The sequence below is a fragment of the Sturnira hondurensis genome, unplaced genomic scaffold, assembly GCF_014824575.4.
Source record: "Sturnira hondurensis isolate 20B ecotype Veracruz unplaced genomic scaffold, ASM1482457v3 Scaffold0006566, whole genome shotgun sequence".
Classification (NCBI taxonomy): domain Eukaryota; kingdom Metazoa; phylum Chordata; class Mammalia; order Chiroptera; family Phyllostomidae; genus Sturnira; species Sturnira hondurensis.
This window is the reverse complement of record NW_028079197.1, coordinates 2398168-2421520: the sequence shown is the minus strand read 5'-3', so window position 1 is coordinate 2421520 and position 23353 is coordinate 2398168. Positions and strand designations below refer to the sequence as shown.

At 37.5% G+C, this 23353-nt stretch overlaps 1 protein-coding gene across 1 annotated transcript in view; it reads right to left on the bottom strand.

Moving 5' to 3' along the window:
- The window catches only part of WDR44 (WD repeat domain 44), a 90652-nt gene that overhangs the window by 34313 nt on the left and 32986 nt on the right, over positions 1-23353 (bottom strand). The window contains exons 3-10 of the mRNA XM_037050184.1: positions 20429-20503; positions 14046-14682; positions 13145-13272; positions 11932-12027; positions 10305-10441; positions 9185-9268; positions 4328-4434; positions 3430-3581 (exon numbers count right to left, since the gene is read on the bottom strand). Of these exons, the coding sequence (XP_036906079.1) occupies positions 3430-3581; positions 4328-4434; positions 9185-9268; positions 10305-10441; positions 11932-12027; positions 13145-13272; positions 14046-14682; positions 20429-20503 (1416 nt within the window). The remainder of the gene's footprint in view (positions 1-3429; positions 3582-4327; positions 4435-9184; positions 9269-10304; positions 10442-11931; positions 12028-13144; positions 13273-14045; positions 14683-20428; positions 20504-23353) is intronic.

Sequence of the window (23353 nt, the reverse complement as noted above, 5' to 3'; positions counted from 1 at the left end):
AACTAAGTAAATAGCTAGATCAGGAGCAGAAGCATAGAAATGGAGATCACATGGAGGGTTAGCAACAGGGGAGTGGGAGGAGGAGAAGCGGGGAGAAGGTGCAGAGAATAAGTAGCATAGACTGTGGGGAGAAAATAGACAGGGGGAGGGCAAGAGTAGTGTGGGAAATGTAGAAGCTAAAGAACTTACGGCACATGGGCATGAACTCAAGTGGGGGAATGTGGGTGGGAGTGGTTTGCAGGGTGGAGGGCAATGAATGGGGGGAAATGGGAGAACTGTAATGGCATAATCAATAAAATATATTTTAAAAATATGAACCCTTAAACTCGAAAGGCCAAATCCTACCATAACAAATACTGTTATAACTACTATTAATCCACATATCTATGCAGACGATAAAGATTATCCAAGTTAGAGGCAACAGCTCATTTAATGGAATAACATTCATTCTGACAAAATTCAAGTATATTAAGAAATTTGTCATTTAGAGAGTACTACAATGAGATTTTACTTAAAAATGCAAATAATGAAAGAGAGTCAATACAGTACAAAGAAATTCATCAGGTGCCTTAAGGGAGTTACTATAATCAAATCAAACATTTTATATCTACATTATAAACACCAAAGTTTAAATTCCAACCTGGCTGCCATCTATGTTTGTGGTTGCTTCCTTCCAGTCAGGCCAACTTTTAGATTTAAAATCTAAATAGATAAATACATTCCCAGTATCATTTATCCAGTCTTGAGTTTATTACTTCCTCCTCTATATTACTAGCATTTTCAGGGGTCATGTAATTTGTGATATCATATCTACTTGGGTACATTTTAACTCTGATAGAGAACTTGTACCAATACCTCTATTCTTGTTTTAGCTGTCATTTTACAAAATATATATTGAGCTTTTGAAACAGTCATGTGAATTATTTAAAATATAATGGGAAACATTTTGAACATTCTTATGGTGTCCAGAAGTATTTAATTTTTTCATACAGATCTTGCACTTTTCTTATTAAATATGTTGCTAGATATTTTATCTTCTACACTGTCTTCTAAAAGAGATTTTATTTGACTTCCGGCCAAGATGGAGGTGGAAACACTGGGCCTCCTCGTACAACTAAGTTTAAAGTCAATGGAATCCCACCAACAGTGAACTAGAGTCCCCTTTTCCCCACAACCTCTCCAGCACTTGTTGTTTGTTTCTTTGTTTATGATAGCCAATCTGACTGGTGTCTAGTTCACTGTTGGTGGGATTGCAGACTGGTACAACCACTATGGAAAACAGTATGGAATTTTCTAAGAAAACTAAAAATGAACGTGCCTTTTGACCCAGCAATTCCACTCTTGGGAGTATATCCTAAGAACCCTGAAACACCAATCCAAAAGAACCTATGCACCCCGATGTTCATAGCAGCACAATTTACGATAGCCAAGAGTTGGAAGCAACCTAGATGCCCATCGGTCAATGACTGGATCAAAAAACTATGGTACATTTACACAATGGAATTCTATGCTGAAGAAAGGAAGAAGGAACTACTACCCTTTGCAACATCATGGATGGAACTGGAAAGCATTATGCTGAGCGAAATAAGCCAGGCAGTGAAAGACAAATATCATATGATCTCACCGTTAACAGGAATCTAAACAAACCAAACAAGCAAGCAAAATATGACCAATGACACTCAAATATGGAACAGGCTGTCAGGGCCCAGAGGGGAGAGGGGAGAGAATCATAGGGGAAAAGGGAATGGACTCACATGAACAAGTATAAAAGACACATGGACAATAACTAAGGGTAGGGGGTGGAAAGGGGAGGGAGGTGGGGAGCATGGGGTGGGGGGCGGGCAGGGTTGGGAATATAAGACAGAAACCTGTACTTGAACAAGAATTAAATAAAAATTATATTAAAAATATAAAATAAAGTCAGTGGAGTTTTAGTAACAAAAACGCAGCCAAAACACAGAAAATTGAACTGTAGGGAAGTCCAAAAATAACGAACCACTCAGCCAGAACAGTAAGAGGGGCGGAGCCAGTGGCTGAGCGTGTCCAGGAAAGATCGTTCGGTCCCGCCGACCCAGGAGGATAGACAGAAGATAAAAGATATGAACAGTAAAAGGACAGCAAACTCACAGTTATCAACAACCACACCTAAAACAAAAGCAAACCAAGAGGACAGCTAGATCAGGAGTGGAACCATAGAAATGAAGAACACATGGAGGGTTAGCAACAGGGGAGTGGGAGGAGGAGAAGGGAGGAGAAGGTACAGAGAATAGCATAGACTGTAGGTAGAAAATAGATGGGGGGAGGACAGTAATACTATGGGAAATACAGAATCTAAAGAACTTGTGACACATGGACATGAACGAAATCAGGGGGGAATGGTGGGAGAGGGGTGTGCAGGGTGGAGGGGAGTGAAGGGGGGAATGGGACAACTGGAATGGCATAATCAATAAAATATATTTTTAAAAAAAATTTTATTTATTTATTTCTAGAGGGAGGGGAAGGAGGAAGAGAGGAAGGGAAACATCAATGTGTGATTGCCTCTCCCATGCCCCCAAACCGGGGACCTGGCCCACAACCCAGGCATGTGCCTGATTGGGAATTGAACTGGTGACCTTTTGTTCTGTGGGATGATGCCCAACCCACTGAGCCACAGTAGTCACGGCACTTGAAACATTTTCCAAAGTGATAGATCACTCTCTAATTAATTGGTTTTTTAAAAATATATATTTTAAGATTTTTATTTATTTATCTTTAGAGGGGAAGGGAAGGAGAGAGGGAGAGAAACATCAATGTACGGTTGCCTCTAGTGCACTCCCTGCTGGGAACTGGCCTGCGACCCAGGCATGTGCCCTGACTGGGAATCAAACCTCAATCCTTTGGTTTGCAGGCCTGTGCTCAATCCACTGAGCTATGCCAGCCAGGACTCTAATGAACTGTTTTAAAGTTTAGTACTTTGACATTGCTTTCTTAATGAGATAGGACTAGTGTTTACTTAATTCAATAATTCACTTCCTGAGCAATTCAGAGAGAGACTCTGTATTATCTAGTCATTAAATTGTATTAAGATCAATTTATTCTTCTTTAGTAAGGCTAGCAAAATTAACTACATACAGATCTGCTTTATAGAAGCCAAAGTATTTCTCTCAATAAAAACAGAAATAATAATGGCCTGACCAGTGTGGCTCATTGGTTGGGTATTATCCCACAAAGCGAAAGGTCACTCGTTCAATTCCTGGTCAGGGCACATGCCTGGTGTAGGTTGCGGATTTGGTCAGGTTGGGATGTGAATGAGAAACAATGGATTGATGTTTCTCACACTGATGTTTCTCTCCCTCTCTTTCACCTTCCTTTCCCCTCGCTCTAAAAATAAATAAATAAAATCTTTACAAAATACCAGAATCAATACTAGAAAATGAAAAGGTTGCTTACCATATGTTCGCCACTAAGATCCTGCACCACTTTTATCTGATCAAAATCATAAGGTCCTTTGAAACCATGTGCTGCTTTGAATTTAACTGGTCTTGTGTATGGCATTCCTTCATCGTCACTTGATGAAGGATCATCTTGATCAGTATGAAACACTAAATAGAAATGCAAGAGATCATTACCAGCTAATGTACATATAGTTACTATGATATTTTTATGTCCACTGCTTACCAAGAAAATTCATTACATGGAGAAGCAAAATCGATTACTAAGTAGCATATTGACTAAGAGCATGGAGCCAAGGGTCAGGTCTGAGTCCAAATCCAGCTTTGTCTCACTTATTATCCGTGTGACCATAGGCAAGGTACCTGACCTTTCTGTGCTTCAGTAATTCTCATCTATAAAATGGGGATAATAGGGTACTTACCTCAAAGGATTTTTGAGGATTAAATGAGTTAACACAGGTGAAAGTGCTCAGAACAGTGCCTGGCACAGAATATTATGTAAGTGTCTATTAAATAAAACCAATGAGTACAATTATGACAAGAAGATAGGAAGTCAAGATCTGTGCAAAATTGGAAAATTTACCTAATTTTGAAAATATTTATAAGAAGCAAATAGCCTTCTATAACTAATTTACAACTGATTTGTATTGAACACTTAAGTTTTCTAGGTTGCCATAGTCACAAAGTATGTACAAATCCATGTTTAAGATATATAAATTCATTTTCTTCCCACTTATAAAATTATGTGATAGTGAGAGTAACATAATTTACTGAAATGCTAAGATCTCTATAAAGGTTTCTTACTTTTGATAAAATAGAATGCTTCTTATAAACTACAGGCTAAATTTCGATGATGACCAACCAAATACTCTATTGAAATGTTCTTTTTCACTTACCTTCATCTCTAACACTTTTAACTTTATTTACAGCACGTTCACCATATTCCTCAGCAAGGTGCTTTGCTCTCTTCACTGATTTTCCTAGGAACTTCTTTAGTTGAGTCCTTACAAAATACACACACACAAAAAAACCAAACAAAATTATTTCTTATTAATTCAACTAACTATGTAAGTTCAACAATTCACTGATAATCTCTTTATGACTGGTAAAGCATATTATTTTTTAAAGATTTTATTGATTCATTTTTAGAGACAGGGGAAGGGAAGGAAAAAGAGAGGGAGAGAACTATCACTGTGTGGTTACCTCTCATGCACCCCACACTGGAGACCTGGCCTGCAACCCAGGCATGTGCCCTGACTGGAAATCGAACCAGTGATCCTTTGGTTTGCAGCCTGTGCTTAATCTACTGAGCTATACCAGCCAGGGAAAGCATATTATTTTGAATTAACCCTTTTTAATGTAAATAGTAGGTTCTGAGTTCCTAAATCCCTTATTGTATAGAATACAGGGTAGGGGAAAAGTAGGTTTATAGTTGTTCATATGGAAAGTAATACAATAAATAATACAAGAATAAACTGTGAGGCCCTGGCTTGTGTAGCTCAGTGGATTGAGCACAGGCCTGCGAACCAGAGGATGGCGGTTCGATTCCCAGTCAGGGCACATGCCTGGGTTGCAGGCCAGTTCCCAGCAAGGGACCCATGAAAGGCAACCATACATTGATATTTCTCTCCCTCTCTCCTTCCCTTTCCCTCTAAAGAATAAAAAAAACTTTAAAAAAAGAATAAACTGTTCTGTGTACTCACAAGTGTAAACTTATTTCCTGCACATAGTGTATATTCAAATCAGTATGGCTACAAAGGTAATATAGGCACTTCCCCCAATATATAATATTGTATACTCTAGAGCATTGGTTTTCAACAGTGAATGATGATCAGTTGGCAAGGAGCAGGTGGGGGGGCAGTGTTTAAAGTACAGATATCTAGTCCCCATCCCCAGATCATCTGACTTAGGGGGTTTGGGGTAAGGCTATGAATCTGCAGTGAGAATCACTTTGAGAAGATTCCTTTAGAGCAGCAGTGTCAAATTCATTTTCACTGGAGGCTACATCAGCCAAAATAATTTTAGGGCTGTATAAAAGTAACTACTCCTTAACTGTTATGAAGTTGAAATTACATTCGGCCCTTTGAAGGCAACTGCAAGGTGGTTGTAGCCCCTGATGAAAATGAGTTTGACACCCCTGCTAGAGAGTCATCCTTAAAAACACACTTTAACAACAACAAAAACCTAAAGATGTATTTATTTACAAAGTAGAACACTTTGAATAAGAACAACAACAAAAAAGAAATAAAAACCCAAAATAGAATACGGTGGTAGCCTAAGATGGACTCTTGTCCTTTCTCTTTCAGTTTGGGTATTTGCATGCAATACAGTTAGGCAGAACTTTGCAGGAGGCATTCCCAAACAGTGTAATGTGAGTAAGTGTATGCATTTCAAGTTTCCATATATAGGACTTACTGCTTTTTCAATTATCTACATCTCAAATCATTTCAGATATAAAATGATTAAGAAACAATACAAAGCACATGATATTTACAGCCAAAACAAAATGTACAAAGCAGGGGTAAATTTTTACCAACGAATGGGAGCTCATGATATTAAGGACAGAATTTGAAAAAGTTGCTAGGTTATATGTACAAAGAGATTCACTGCAGTATTGTTTAGAATAGGTAAAAAGTAGAGATAAACTGAATTTTCATTAACAGAGGAATGAACAAATAAGTGATTATATATCTTTGCAATGGAATACAATAAAATAAACGAGGCAAACCTCAGTTCTTTAAAGGTAGCAAGCTCTTAGTCACCTCAGGGCCTTTGCATATGTGGTTCCACTCCCTGTAATACTACTCCTCTAGCTAATTTCTACTTCTCTTTATGTCTTAGAACAAACAGTTCTCTCAAAAAAGCCCTTGACTCTTCAAAACAGGTTTTCATGTTATATAGTCCCACAGTACCCCACAGAGTTCTTTTATAGAAAATTACTACAAATGTAGTTAAGATTTATCTGTGTAATTACATGTTTAATGCCTGTTTCTTCTATTGAAATGGAAGCTCTAGAAAGGATGAGACTATGGCTCTCTTCTTTTCATTTCCCCGCCTCTGTTTCCATCCCCCTCCTTGTTGTTGTCCATATGTCCTTTGTAATTGTTCCTGTAAACCCTTCATCCTTTCCCCCATTAATCCCCTCCTGAGGGGGATATGTCACTGTCAGCCTGTGCTCAATTTCAATGTCTTTGGCTATACTTTGCTTGCTTATTTTGTTGACTAGGTTCCTGTTAATGGTGAGATCATATGGTATCTATCTTTCACCACCTGGCTTATTTCACTTAGCATAATGCTCTCCAGCCCCATCCATGCTGTTACAAAGGGTAGGAGCTCCTTCTTTCTTTCTGCCTGCTGTATAGTACTCCATTGTGTAAATGTACCACAGTTTTTTGATCCATTCATTTACTGATGGGCACTTAGGTTACATCTAATAATTAAAACTGAGAATATCTGGGGTTGGGCATATGACATACTTATTTTACAGATTCTTGCACTACTTTTAAATTTTAAAAAAGATTTTATTTATTTATTTTTAGAGAGGAGGAGGGAAGGAGACAGAAAGGGAGAGAAACATCAATGTGTGGTTGCCTCTCTTGTGCCCCACACTGGGAAACCTAGCCTGCAACCCAGGCATGTGCCCTGACTGGGAATTGAAGCAGCAGCCCTTTGGTTTGCAGGCCTGTGCTCAATCCACTGAGCCACACGAGGCAGGAAAGATTTTTGTACAACTTTTGATAATCAGAAAGCACAGATGATAAACCATTAAAAAAATCAGTATAGCCCTAGACTGGTGTGGCTTAGTGGGAGGAGTGTCATTCCACAAAGCAAACGGTTACCAGTTTGATTCCTGGTTAGGACTCACGCCTGGGTTGTGGGTTCAGTCCCCAGTGGGGGTGTGTGTGACAGGCAACCAATTGATGTTTCTCTCCCTCTCTCCCTCCATTACCCTCCCTCAATAAATAAATAAATATAATCTTTAAAAAATAAATAAAAATCATTACAAGGTCTTTGCTCCTTTAATTCTGAAGTTATATTTTTCTGGATAACTATAGGTTTACCACTACTTTAAGCAAGAAAACAGGCATTTTAATAATTTTGGATGAGAACATCTGTAAAATATATACTTTTGTGCCGTCTTCAAGGGCCTTTAATGTTCAATACATTTCTTTCTTTAATAAATGGGGTCAATTACCATCATTACTCTTGTTTAATATGTTCAGGACCTTTCAAATGGTTTGCAAGTGGGCCACAATATTGGCTCTAAGCCTTAAGACAACAGGGCAGGGCACAGGGAAGCCACCTGACTCTGGACCAATCCCTCCCGACCATTAGTTCACTCTAGCATTCAGTGCAGTACACTGCCCTGTTCTATGTGTGTCATTACTTGAGGAAAAGTTGAAACCACTGCAATACAAAATGGATGTGCTATGTAATAGCCCTTTTATTATTTTTCTGAGTCTCTTCTTGTAATTGGAATATTACCTGACATTCTTATATGTCAACTTAGAGGTTTCATAGTCTGGTGCTTCTATTTTGTTGTGAATTCAGACACCAGATAACCAGATTTTAAAAAAATGTAGTGAATAAGTATAATGGCTTTGAGTAATCCTGAGGAGCTTTTTTTTCTTTTAGAAAAATGATTAGCTTTAATGTATAGAATATAAAACATCTGTCCTGGATATTTATATGTGTCTTTTTTTTTTTTATTTAAGAGAAGGAGAGAAATATCAATGTATGGTTGCTTCTCATGAGTCCCCTGCTGGGAACTGGCCTGCAACCCAGGCATGTGCCCCGACTGGGAATCGAACCACAATCATGTGGTTCGCAGGCCCGCGCTCAATCCACTGAGCTACACCAGCCAGGGCTTTATGTGTCTTTTGAGTAATTCCTAATTCTCTGGTTCCTGAGAGTTGTCACTGCTAGACAGCCAAGGCCCAGGTATCTGAAGGTGCCATCATAGACTTGCATTGCAAATACACACCTTTTCTAAAAATTACCCAAGCTTTTTTTGCTACCCTTTCCACATTAGGAAAAGATCAGATTTGAGTGGAGAATTCACTTTGGGTCTGGACTATTTTACTTTGTATTTATATTTATTTACATTTTACACGAAATTATTGCCAATTATGTGACTTGCACATAATCAAGCAAAATCTCTATGCCCACCATTGTGCTAGGTTTTTGTAGAAGAAACAGAAGAATGGCATGATCACAATCCTTTTGTAACACATGGTTTAATTGTTTAATATCTATTTACCTTGTTGTTGTGTTTTTTTTTAGAACAGAAAACAGTTTAAGGTAACATAAAATAAAGGGCCAATGTAAGTTATATAGAGAATACAGGTGTCACTGAAATTGAGAAGAGGAAGAAATGTACTGTGAACTGAAGGAAGTGAGGAAGAATCTCACGTAGTTGGGTTTAGAAAGCCAAAGAGCATTTGCACAGATGAAGAGAAAGACAAAAGACAACGTCAAGGACCATCCAGTTCTTCTACTAACACTTCTGGTACCTACTGCGAGAATAAAATACAGGCATGCTGCAAAATTTATTGATCATTTACTATATATCAGATGCTATACGACCAACATCGCCTCAAAGACCTCATAATCCATGGGCTGATGGCAGGGCATAATGGTGGTGGGTGGACTTATAAACTGGAAGGAGTACAGATTTAAAACAGTATAGTAGTTCTCCTATTTTTTTTAAAATAAAGGCCTGAAATGAAGAAAATGAATGTACTATAACTCACGTTTTCTGTTTTAACCTTCCACCATCAGTATCTGTTGGGTGAGACTGTAACTTCTCTTCATCATCTGACTGTGCCGCGTCATTACTGCAAGGAGAAGAAGTAATTTTAAAAGAAGCCACTTCCTTAACACTTCTCAAAAATCTCTCTCTATATACTTACTATAGAATTAGCTAATTGGAGTAAAAAATTCTGTTAAAATGCTTTATATATGTTTAAGTTAAACGATGACTGAAAATTTATAAAGACTTGAAAAATCAAAGAACACATTTTTTTAATCAAGGTGCAATGTACAAAATGCAAGTGGATGCAATTTAGGAACTTAAGAAAAACCTACGATAAACAAGGCTTTCTGATGGGCAAAACATGCTTACACAGAAATGACAAATTAACTTGTAAATACCTTCCTCCTCACTCACTAGGCACATCATGTATTATACATTAAAAAGCTTTGCTTTCACAGAAATTATTCCTTAGATCTACATACTACTCACAGTAAATTTCTAATTTCTAAATTTAAGTCAATTGCCTTCCTTTAAAGCCATTTTCTTCTTTTTTTTATTTTATTCATTTAGAGGGGAAGGGAAGGAGAGAGGGAGAAAAATATTAATGTATGGTTGTCTCTGGTGTGTCCCCCTGCTGGGAACTGGCCTGCAACCCAGGCATGTGCCCTGACTGGGAATCGAACCGTGATCCTTTTGTTCACAGGCCTGTGCTCAATCCACTGAGCTACACCAGCCAGGGCTAAAGCCATTTTCTGACCCTCCAAATTACATGTAAAATTTCTGATGCTTAAGCAAGGTTTTAGAAGACTAGATGTTCATCCTGAACATGGCCTTTTAGCCTTAATACATTTTAATACTCTCTAGTATAATGTAAATCATATGAAAAGAAAAGAAACCAAATACTATGGGATTGAAGATATATACTATTTTCCCCCTAGTAATTATACAGTCTTAAGAGAGAACAAAATTTAAGAATATATATTCTAAGTATTTTAATGGCAAATTTTTTTAAAAGGTTGAATAAAACCAATTAGGGACTGTCATAGTTCATTAACGGAGACACCTTCACCCTTCTGAACGAAATACTTTAAATGATAAATAGTAACGTTAGGTCATACCTTACATATTCTTTAGTCCTTCTCATGATGTGTAGAGTGAGAGGATTGATACCTGTTGGTAGTTTCTCTTCCGCAAGACTCAAAGGTATTTCTTCTCCAGTGTCCAGGTTCTTAATCATTACACTGGCTAAAATTTCCTGAAGTAAAAACATAACACCAAGAGAACATATAATTTAAGTATATTTTTCAGTCTACAAAATCCTCAAAAATTTGTTAAGGACTTTCTTGACACATTCAGTGCTGTGTACAATAATTTTTAGCATTTTTAGTGAAATGCAATTCACGCACTGCAAAATACACTCATTTAAAGCATAAATAGTTCAATGATTGAGTATATTCACAGAGTTGTGCAACCATCACCATTATCTAAGTTCAGAACATTTCTATTATCCCCAAAAGAAATCCCCAACCCACTGGCTGTCATACTTTATTCCCTTTCCTTCCAGTTCTCAGCAACCACTGATCTACTTTTTTTGTCTCTATGGATTGGCTTATTCTGGACATTTCAAATAAATTAAATCATACAGTGTGTGGTCTTTTTGATTGGCTTTTTTACTTAGCACAATGTTTTCAAGGTTCATTCATTCTGTACATGTATCAGAACTTAATTCCTTTTATTGCCAAAAAATAGTCCATGTGCATGGATACACTACATTTTATTTACCCATTCATCAGTGACGGACACTGGTGTTATTTCCATACTTTGGCTATTATGAACAAGTGTGTATATTTTTTATGGAGACATGTTTTCATGTCTTTTCTTTTTTAAAAAAAGATTTTATTTATTTATTTTTACAGAGAGGAGAAGGGAAGGAGAAAGAGAGGGAGAGAAACATCAATGTGTGGTTGCACTCCATTCTGGGGACCTGGCCTGCAACCTAGGCATGTGCCCTGACTAGGAATTGAACCAGCAACGCTTTGGTTGGCAGGCCCGCACTCAATCCACTGAGCCATACCAGACAGGGCATGTTTTCATTTCTTTTTGGTATATACTCAGGATTTCTGTGTCATGGTAACTCAATGCTTAATATTTTGAAAAACTGCCAGATTATTTTCCAGAGTACAGTAATTTTAAAAATGTGTTGCTTACAAGAAACAAAAACTACGGTTTTGCTTTAAAATTTCATTCTGAATAAATTGATCAATAGATATATACTAAATTTTAGTGGTAAGAAGTATTAATTCTGTATGTACTACATCATCTAACAAGTATAGAAACATATACATATCTATAATGTGAAGTTCTTTTTAAGCCCACTTTCTATAAAACATAGGCCTTGCTTTCAATACATTTATTCCACCATATAATTATGTAACAAAGGGCAAGTTTAAGTCGAAATTGCAAACTCCAAAATAATAAAAAAAAAAAAGAAAACCTAAGACAATCTTCACTTTCATTTTTTATTCTATATTATGAATTTTTGCCTAACAACATTAAAAATATTTTAAATTATACACAATATAAAATTTACCATTTTAATAATTTTGAATTGTATAATTCAGTGGCATTATTAAGTATATTCACATTGCTGTGCAACCATCACCACCACCTACCTTCAGAGTTTTTTCACCTTCCCATTATAGTTTTTTATATTTTGTTTTTAAGAACAAAAAAATATAATTATACCTCATCAGTAAGCTCTCTCCCAGAGTTGGATCTAGGTCTCTGAGGGCCCACCACTTCACCTGCTACTGTCTGTCCATCAGGTGCTTTTCCATTTTCCTGAAATTATAATTTAAAAAACAGAAAGTAGACAGAATCAATTTCTATAAATATTCAATTATTCATTACCACACATGGTTCTAAAAATTCCATTATTCAGATAACAGAACCTATGAAAATTTAAATGGAACACTCCACTTCAGCCTTTTATCACTCCCAGCATTCTGAAAACCATTAGGTACCAAAACTATTGCAGCCCATGCAATAATGTGTTTGTAGTCTTGAAAGCAAATAAATGTGCTATTTGAACCTGACCCAAAAGCAGTTCTCTACTAGTAGAATGTTAGCAAAAAATGCCATTAATCGGGGCTATACGTGTGGATATTTCAAAGGTAGCTGTCTGCAAACTTTTTCTGCAAAGAGCCAGGTAGTAAACATTTTAGGCTTTCTGTTTCATAACTAGTGTTTGTCAAGTATTCTTTTAAAAAATACCCTTGAAAATGCAAAGACCATTCTTAACTTGGGGACCCTACCCAAAAAGGCCACTGCCAACCTCTACTCCAAGGCTATGATAAGACTATTATAGTGTCTTATCGCCTAGTTTGCTAACTGGCACCGATCAGTTACCATATAAGTAACCCTTGAGTCTAAGAATTTGGCTGTGGAAAAAGTTCCCGTTATCAAGTCCTTCCCACGGCCGTGTGTGTGTGTGTGTGTGTGTGTGTGTAACAGTGTATGAAGTTTTTTTCCTTGATTAAGAAAAGGAAATTATAAAAAATAAAAGCCCCCAATTTTGTCCACTAGAGTTCCGGTTAACAAAGATCATAGGTGGTATTTACTAATATCAATATTACAAACAGCAGCATTTGTCATGTTCTGAATGCATACTACATGGCCATGGACTTGGTAGACTTTTATCCTTGCAAGAGAACTTCAAAGGAAGAAGATTTTCCTTCCATTTTATCAATGGGGCATCTGAGATTCAGATGTTAAATAGCTTCCCAGAGTCACCCAGCTACTCATTAATAGAGCTGACAAGGGATGTAAGGAGGTCAGGTTTGGGGGATAATGGAATATTTGGCCTAGAGAAGAAAGAAACTTTAATAATCAACAAACTAGCCAGTTGCAGAAAACTGATAAAGCCTACATCAAATGTAACATGAATTCACCAACATACCTGGGCAGTAACTATTTTATCTCCACTGGTAGCACTTGCCAAATCAAGAGAAGGCTGAGAATCCTTGACAGTACCCTCTGAAGCCATGTTCGCAGTTAGAGTATCAGATGTAATATTCTCTTTGGGAACTACAATGAATAATAATGATAATAACAAATGTTTATAGAGGACATGATACATAGCTTGAAATGTGTTTTAACCTTTATTTGTCTGATTCTTAAAACACCTTGTGATAAAAGTGGTTTTATTACCCTTGTTTTATATATGGGAAATCAGGATTCAAACAAGGTATTTAAATTCTTCAAGGCTGTAAAACTGAAACATTAACAGGTCTAGTGCCCAATTTAGAAATTAGAAAGCGAAAAAAAAAATAGATCTAGGACTTGAGTTCAAATCTTAACTCTCAAACCCCATATTTTGTACACCATGCCACACTGCCTCTCCAATGGTAACAGATTTGAAAGTTTGAAGTCTAACTGAAACGTTCAATTATAGTAATGCAACTAATCATCACTGTATATGTTTTCACTTTTATTACTAAAATAATTTTATAAGCCAGCCATCAATGTAGTTTACATAATATCAATGGAAACAAAATCACAAATGTAATTAAACAAGCTCAATTCAAAAATCTCCCCACAAAAATACTTATTTCTCAAGCCCTGGCTGGTGTAGCTCAGTGGATTGAGCACCAGCCTGCGAACCAGATGATCGCTGTTCGATTCCCATTCAGGGCACATGCCTGGGTTGCAGGCCAGTTCCTAGCAGGGGCCAGTTCCCAGCAGGGGAGGCAGGAAAAGCAACCATACATTGATGTTTCTCTTCCTCTCTCCTTCCCTCCCCCTCTAACGATAAATAAATAAAATATTAAAAAAATACTTATTTCTCAGTTAATACTTGCCATCCAGATCGGGTGTTTTAAGAGCCTCCAACTCCAAATCACTTTTCTTTTTCCTTGGTGGTGGAGCAGGTCGAGATGGAGGTGGTGGTCTAGGAGGTGGGAAATGAGTTGGAGGGGGTGGACGTGCTGGAACAGGCTTCTTTGTACTGGCCACTATATCAGGTTCTGGAGTAAGTTGTCTTGGGGGCTTGGCAGGAGCCAAATCTTCCACAGTAGCACAATCTTGAGCAGACGAGGAGTTTGAGGATGCAGATTCTAGAATGTCACTTCCTTTGATTTCCACTGCTTCCTTGTTCAACACTTCCGTTTCGGTTTCAGGAACATTAAGCTGCTCAGCTGAACTTACTTCATTTAACTTAGTGGTTTCATCTACTGGCTTCTCACAGGTGTCCTCAGAAGGAAAATCTTTTTTTGATTCGAATTCAGTTTCTTCAGATGCATTCTGACTCTCTGCCCTTTTGGAATCTTCCTGTAGTTCTTGATCTATGGCTAACAGTCCAGGTACATTGCTAAGATCTGTTGCAGCCACGAGAGGACTGGCAGTAGCCTGATCAGAGTGTCCTTTTCCTTTAGAGTCCAAAGAGTCATCTTCAAGCTGTAGTACTTTCTGACTCTCCTCAATAATACTTTCAATAATCTGATGGAAGGTTAAAAAGCAGTTTTTTAAAAAAGGAAACCATTTATAAGAACATAATAATAGCTAATCATTTATGTAGTACTTACTATCTGCCAGGCAATGTTCTTAACACTTTACATATTTTAATCTATACAGCAACCTTAAGAGATAGCACTCCTACTATCACCATTATACAAAGGAAGGAGCTAAGGCATAGGGGGACCTGATGATTTTTCTGAGGTTGCAAAGTTTGTAAGTGATGAAGCTGGCATAAACCTAGGGAGACTGGTTCTGTACTCTTAACTTTTATAATAGGGAATCTATGTCAGTATACATAATCACAAAAGCTCAGCTAACCTTGTATAATAAAGTTCAAACCTGCCCTGGTCAGTGTGGCCCAGTGGACTGAGAGCCAGCCTATGAACTAAAAGTTCACCAGTTCGATTCCCAGACAAGGTGCATACTTGGAGTGCAGGCCAGGTCCCCAACTCGGGGTGTGTGAGAGGCAACCAACTAATGTTTCTCTCTTTCCCTTCCCATCTGTCTAAAAATAAACAAAATCTTAAGAAAATAAAGTTCAAAGCTAAATTTACATTTAGACTCTTCATGTCATAGTTCATATACATATTTATGCCAAGTCAGTTGTAGTAGCAGCCTGCTGATCTGAGCCTAGTTAACAAAATCACGAGAATCAAAACCACCAAGACTTCAAGTTGTTTATCTCCAGCCAATGACACAAAAAGCCAGCAGAAACAAGGAGGTTAAAGTTATTTTAAAATTTTAATTATTATTATTTTTATTGTTGTCCAAGTACAGTTGCCTAGGAGGTTAACGTTCTTAAACAGAATACACCTAATACCCCATTACTCAGAGGAATGAATGGCAGGACCATGAAGCATTCCAACACCCAACTCACCCTGCCTCCCGCCCCCTTTACTTCTTACCTATAAAAGCTAAAAAACACAAATAAGCTTTCTATGTATTCTACCAACATTTTGAAGAGAATATATTTTCTATCCAGTCCTGTCCTTGTTAACACAATAAATCTTGCAATCCACTTATCTCTCCACCACGTCCGACCGTGGATGACTTCTGCTTTCTCAATACTCTGGCTCCGGAAAGATAACAGAATGCGTCCCATGCTACCTCAAACTGGATGTTATTGCTGTTGAATAATATTCATTCCTGATTGTCCAGCACATCCTATATATTACTTTTTCTCAACCTTCAAATATTTAATCCTAGAAGCACATCACTTTTACCAGAGGAATGTTAACTAGAGTCCACCTAATTTGATAATTAGGTGCAGCATCGAGTGCCTTAGTGATAACAGAAGCCGGATTACAGTGGGTTTAAGAATGAATGAGAAGTGAAAAAAACAGACAGCTAACATGGTCCATGGTTTTCAAAGCCTTGGCAATAAATGGAAGAGGATGCAAGAAAGTGACCCAGCATTTTTATAAATTGAGGGGAATGGGCCAAAGGAAAGGAAGGTAACAAAGTTCTGGAGAAGAAAGGAGACGGTCTATTACGCAGTAGATTCAGGACACACATTCTCTAATTAATCATCATACAAACCCTGTGAGGTGGTTGAATTACCTCCTTTCTACAAAAGCACATATCTGAGGTAAAGGCATTAAGAATTTCGCCCAAGGTTCCAGAGCTAGCAAATTACAAACTCGAAACTGAAATTCAGGTTTTTCTTTAAAAAATATCTACAGTTCTTTATTTTTAAAAGATTTTATTTATTTATTTTTAGAAAGATGAGAAAGGAGGGAGAAAGGGAGGGAAAGAAACACTGACGTGTGAGAAAAACAATCGGTTGCCTCTTGCACTCCTCCTACAGGGGACATGGCCTGCAACCCAGGCATGTGCCCTGACTGGGAATCAAATCAGAGACTCTTTGGTTTGCAAGCTGGCACCCAATCCACTGAGCCATATCAGCCAGGCAAATCCACAATTCTTTATATTATACCACAGTACTTCGGGCAGGAAAATAAAACTAAATTCTCAACAATTACATGAAAAAGAGATTCAAGATGGAAGCAAGTTGGAAGGTAAAGGAAATATGAGGTGATGAAAATAAGTGAATTCAGGTTTCTTAGTCTCTGAAGTCTAAATGCAGTAGGAAACAAGGTCATCTGCTGAAAATGAGTGGGACACAAGTGGGCACAGTGAGCATGAGGTGAATGTAAAGGTTTGAAAAAAATCACTATGTATAATGGAAAGGCCCATGACATTGGGGGGGGTCAAAATGAGGTAAAAAATCTTAAGTCATGCCCTGACTCGTGTGGCTCAGTGGGATGGGTGTCATACCACAAACCGAAAGGCTACCAATTTGATTCTCAGTCAGGTTACACGCCTGGGTTGCGGTCTCTGATCGGGAGTGCGCGAAAGGCACATTGATGTTTCTCTCTCTCTCCCCCTCCCCCCTCTTTAAAAATAAATAAATAAAATCATAAGAAAAAAGAAAATCATAAGTCATCCCTAATCCCTTATCTGAGAATGATCTCTCCCTTCTCTGAACTCCTACCATTCTTACTGTTCACTACAGTGTGAACTACAATACAAATACATAGTAGTGTATCGGCTAGCTCTATATTTTCTCCACACAGGATGATTAGTTCCTGGGAAGCAAGGCCCATACTTTCTAACTCTTGATATACCCCCCCATAACACTTATTTACCATGTGCACCCCTCTATTTTTCCTCTGGGTTTTAGGAGGTAGCAAAGAACGAAAGAGCAAGAGAACAGTGCGAATCAAAACCAACATGGAGATGATCATGCTAAAGCAGCTGTTTCCTTCACATCCCCTCTCTGCTTCAAAAAATTCACTGCTTTTCCAGTAATTATAAAATAAAAACCAGATGTCTTAGTATGACATAAGGCATTCCCATAATCTGGCCTTAACTTTGGCCAGAGACATTAACTGGTCTCTAGACTCACCCTTAAATATTTTGCACGCTCGTCATCTCTGTGCCTTTCTTTGGCTATGCCCTTTCTCTCCCATCTCTGCCTGCCCAAATCTTATCCATTCACCAAAACCAGCTCAGATGCTATCTTCTCCATGAAGTCTTCCTTATTCCTAACCCCCAAAAGAACACAGAGTCTCCTTTTGTGTTCTTATAATAGTCACTAAGCTTTCTACATTACATTCCGCTTTGTATCTATCTACTGGATTGGCCAAAAAGTCCATTTAGTTTTTTCCATAAAATAGAAGACATGTTTTTCATTTTCACCAATAACTTGACTGATTTCAATATTTTAAGTATGTCAGCTATCTCCTGCCTGGTATAACGTTGACTGTTCTCAATTAAAGTCTCGATTGGATCGCTGTCAATTTCAACTGGTCTACTTGACCGTGGAGCATCGTCCAGCGAGAAATCTCTAGCCCAAAACTTGGTAAATCGTTTTTGACACATTTGATCAGTCACGGTTCCTTTTCCATATACCACACAAATCTTTTTTTTTTTTTTTTTGCATTTTAGGTGTGTTTTTACCTTTCTTGAAATAATAAAGCACAGTACGCTGAAAATGTTATTTTGTTCTGTCTTCAATATTAAAATGGCTAAACAAAAATTCACCAATTTTGATAAGTTTTAAATACACCTTGATGAGACAGCTGTCACAATACAATCTAACAAAACTATTTCAAATGAAGTTAAAGACAACTAAGTGGCTACTAGAGCCATCTTATGGGAAAAAAAACTAACAAACTTTTTGGCCAATGCAACAGTTTTCCTCCTCTATTAAAATGTAAGCTACCGGGGCAGGGATTTGTCCTGGTGCAGGGTACATCTCCGCAGCCTTTATCATTGACATGATACTTAATTCAACTGAAAAGGCTAGCACTTAAAAAGCGATACCTGGAGTCTTAAGCCACACTCTCAGTCCCATGGTGTTTACTCACTATTTTTGCAGCTTCTAAACTCCCCTTAAAAACTGTTTTTCTTCTACTAACTATAGATAGTTACCCATTTATCCTAAGGAAAAAATTCTTAAGAAGGTAAAGAAAAGTTCTAGTGGAAAAAGTAGAAACATTTCAAGTTTTTGCCAATAAAAATGGCTAGACACATGTGGAAATACATGTGGAATCTGTATGATATATCAAATATAATGCTTGATGGAATCTGATAATATGTCAAATGAACACTGAGTATTGAAATGATGTAGAAATATGATGAAAATCTAAAAATGGTAAGAGAAAAAGGTAGAATACAAAATCCTATTTACGCTATTAGAGAAAAAGAAGAAAGGAATGCTGAAAAATCAAGATAGCTGTTTGTTGCAGTGTATACTGTAGGCAATTTATGATTTTTTAAAAAGGTACCCCTCGTATTATTTATGCTAATACACAATGCCACCATTTCTCCCCAAAAGAAAAAAACATGATCAATATTAAAATATGTAGTCCATTAAAATTTTAAATTCCATAAAGTAGGATCTGCACTGGGGGTGATTTTGCATGGGACCCTTCCCTAGACACTTGGTGATGTATGGAGATATTTTTGGTTGTCATGATGGGGTGGAGGGAACCTACTGGCATCCAGTGGGTAGAAGTCAGGGATGCTGTTAAACATCCTACAATGCACAGAAGAGTCTCCCCTTCCTTCTACAACAAAGAATAAGCCAGCCCTTGCCCTGGCCGGGTGGCTCAGTTGGTTGGAGCATTGTCCCATGCACCGAAAGGCTGGGGGTTCCATTCCCAGTCAGGGCACATACCTAGGTTTCTGGTTTGATCCCCGGTCAGTGTGTGTACGGGAGGCCACCGATTGATGTTTCTCTTTCACACTGATGTTTCTCTCTCCCCCTCTCTCTCAAATCAGTAAACATATTCTCAGGTGAGGATTTAAAAAAAGGAAAAGAAAAGAAAAGAATTAGCCAGCCCCAAATGTCAACAGTGTCCCTGCTGAAAAACTCCAGAGTAGAAAATGTATCATCTCTTTGGTTTCTGGAAACCTGCTAGCTAGAACACTGCCTGAGGCGTAGAAAACACTCAACATAAATGAATGAAAACACACCATCCTTTCTGTTCCGGTTTTACCCGGAAGCTATGAACTACCCTATTGTTAAAATGTTTATCTTGCGCTCAGTCTCTTCTAGTAAGCCAAACTCTGAAGCTTCATAGCATCAATTCTTTAAAAGATATCAAAGGTGCTATGAGAGTAATGAATTCTTATAATGTCCAACATCTATAGAATTTGATGCATGGAGCTTTTTGATACCATTAACTTTTTAACTTTTGATAGTAACCTTGGGTAGTTACAACTTATTTTAATAAAACTGCAGGCATAAAAAATAAACACCCATTACAAAATATTTTTCTAAGTAGTGTGTCAAACCAGAAAGGAAAGGGGCTGGGAGGTTGAAGAGGGTAAAGGGAGTCAAATACATGGAGATAGAAGGAGACTAAACTTTGTGTGAGGAGCACACAATGCAATTTACAGATGAAGTATTACAGAGTTGTACACTTGAAACTTATAATCTTATTAACCAGTGTTACCCTAATAAATGTAATAAACATACTGTTTCAAGGATAAACTACCAATTACTAAATAACTTCTAAAAAGCCTGATGCCACCTTCAATCACAAATTCAACAGATTCAAGGACATATACCAAACATCCAGCACACGGAGAGCATCATACTAAAAGAATATAGAAATTTCCCACTTTAAATATGCCATGTAAAAATAAATAAAATGAAAAAATACATCCCATGTAAACAACAGCTGCTAAACTAACATCAACATTCTACCTTACCAACCTTTTTAGACACATCTTGTTTCAATTCTTGTACAGGTGACTCATTTCCAACTTTGTGTGGAGTGTTCTCTGTTTCCTATTTTAAAACAAAAGAAACAGAGACCAAATGATATGTTTTTTAAATCTGTTTAAAATGAGTACAAATTAGAAAATGTAGCATTGATAAATCAAAAGCCCATAAAGAGCTTAAATGTTTTTATGCTGATAGATGCCCAGAGATTTTATGCCAATTGGGACAATATGACTGGCAATAAGGTTATTAATTATCAAATTTTAAATTTTCCCCTGCAACTGAATATTTCCCTTTAAAAGTGCCCAACTTTTTAATCTTAAAAACTGTACAGGAAGGTAAGAACTACTAAGTACTTCCGAAGCATAAAAGGATTAAGGATTTAAGTGACAGTAACAGAATTGTTATTGCTCCATAAATATGCATAAATACAAAAGTACACAACGCAGAAAACCACATTCAGACACTTGTTTTCTTAAAAACTTTATATGCTTTAGATAAAAGGAATAGAGACTTAACCAGAAATTGAATGAAGTTCCCAAAACAGTAACAGATGAGTGAAATTAAACCCACCAAAAATACATATATATCTACGTATACATTCATATACACATACGTACATATATATATATATTTGGGAGGTTAGAGAAGGTAGAAATGGATACTGCATTTTTGCTGGAAAAATTTTGGGTAAAATAAGGTAATCATATATTTGCAAGACTTAACACATTTCTTCTCTACCTTAAGTTGTCTTTACATTTATAGAAGTGCAGCAGTTTGAATATGACTCCTGATACTGAGAAAAAAAAACTACTCATAATTCTTGGAGCACACCACAGAGCTTGTTAAAGAAGGCTAGTATACCCAGTTTTTTGTCAGATAAGTGACCTAAGGCACATAAGGATGTATGTAAGTATTAAGGTGGCACTTCTACCAAGTATCAAGATACAATTACTCCAGAGATTATTATAATGCTGAAGATACAATGTGCTAGAGAATTTTCTGTAGGACTTCCAATATCTTCAGGCTGACAAGTTGTTTCACTGAATTCCTCCCTGCATTTGGGGAATACTACCAACCTTATATAGTTTGTACTAGAAAAAACTGTTTCATGGAATTTTTAATGTGAGATAAAATTGAAACTCTATCACGTTAGCTCATGAGGGCCTACCATGATGTTGTGCCTGCCTACATCTCTGACCTCACCTACAGTTCTCACCTCCCTATCCCACTAAAACCCCACCATTACACTTCAGCCAACTGGATGGTTCTTTACCAGCCTTAGGGTCATAGCCCAAGGGTTATCATATCAGAACAGGTTCCCAGATCACCCTAAAATAGCCTCACCCCCTTAAATTTCTATCACATTATCTGATTTTCTTTTTCTTCTTTGCACTAAGCACCATCTGAAATGACCTCGTTTACTTATTTTTTGTCTCCTCCCTAGCCCACTACAGTGTTAGCACCATGAGAGCAGGGGACCTTGTCTGTTCTATCTACCACTTCTTACCCAGTACCTAAAACTGTGCCTGGCAAAAGCAATCATTTGCTTGAATGAATGTTGAATAATGCATGTTCTGACTTTTCTTCAATTAGTACACATATCTTAAGGTGGTCAAAGGGGACAAACTTCCACTTAGAAGATAAATAGGTACTAGGGATGTAACAAACAACACAATGACTATAGCTAACACTGTCACTTGACATATAGGACAGTTGTTAAGAGAGTAAAAAGTTCTCTTCACAAGGAAATTTTTTTCCTAATTTTCTTTTTATTGTATCTACATGAGAAGATAGATGTTAGCGGAATCTATGCGGTGGTCATTTCACAATATATATAAATCAAACCATCATGCTATGTGCCTTAAACTTATACAGTGATGTATGCCAATGTCAATTACATCTCAGTAGAAGTGAAAAAAGGGAAAAATAATTAATGCATATTAGAGAAATACCTTCAACTGTCCTACAAATTGAGTATAAGTATTTTATTATTCTTCAATAACTGTTCATTAGTAGGAAAATCAGAAACACTGAACAAATGAATTCTGTGAATATTTTCCCTAAATTAACCTAAGCAAAATTACACACAGATAATTTCTGTACCTCAATTTAATTTGTTTGAATTAACTGCAAAGATCACAGATGAACATTCTTTTTATTTACATTTTTTCTTTTCTTTAATTTATTGTCGTTTGGTTACAGTTTTCTCACCCCCCCCCAGTCCCCTGCCCTGTGCCCTACTCCCACCATAGTCAATATCCCTCCATTGCCCATGTCCATGAGTCCTCTATTCCTGTTCCTCTGCTAGCTCCTTCCTTTTCTTTCCCCATTATCCTCCTCCACCCCCCCCCTCTGGTCACTGTCAGTTTCTTCTTTATTGCAAACTCTCGATTCTGTTTTGCTTATTTGTTTGTTTTATTGATTAGGTTCCACTTACAGGTGAGATCATATGGTGTTGTCTTTCACCACCTGGCTTATTCACTTAGCATTCTTCTTTTTTTAAAAGATTTTATGTATTTATTTTTAGATAGGAAGGGAGGGAGAAAGAGAGGTAGAAAAACATCAATGTGTGGTTGCCTCTTGCGCACCCCCCACTGGGGACCTGGCCTGCAACCCTTTGATTCGCAGGCTGGCACTCAATCCACTGAGCCACACCAGCCAGGGCTCACTTAGCATTCTTTTTTTTTTTTTAAAGATTTTATTTATTTATCTTTAGAGGGGAAGGGAAGGAGAGAGAGAAATATCAATGTATGGTTGCCTCTCGTGCATCTCCCTGCTGGGAACTGGCCTGCAACCCAGGCATGTGCCCTGACTGGGAATCAAACCACGGCTGTTTGGTTCGCAGCCCCATGCTCAATCCACTGAGCTACACCAGCCAGGAACATTCTTATACTGACCAAAACTGCAAGCAGT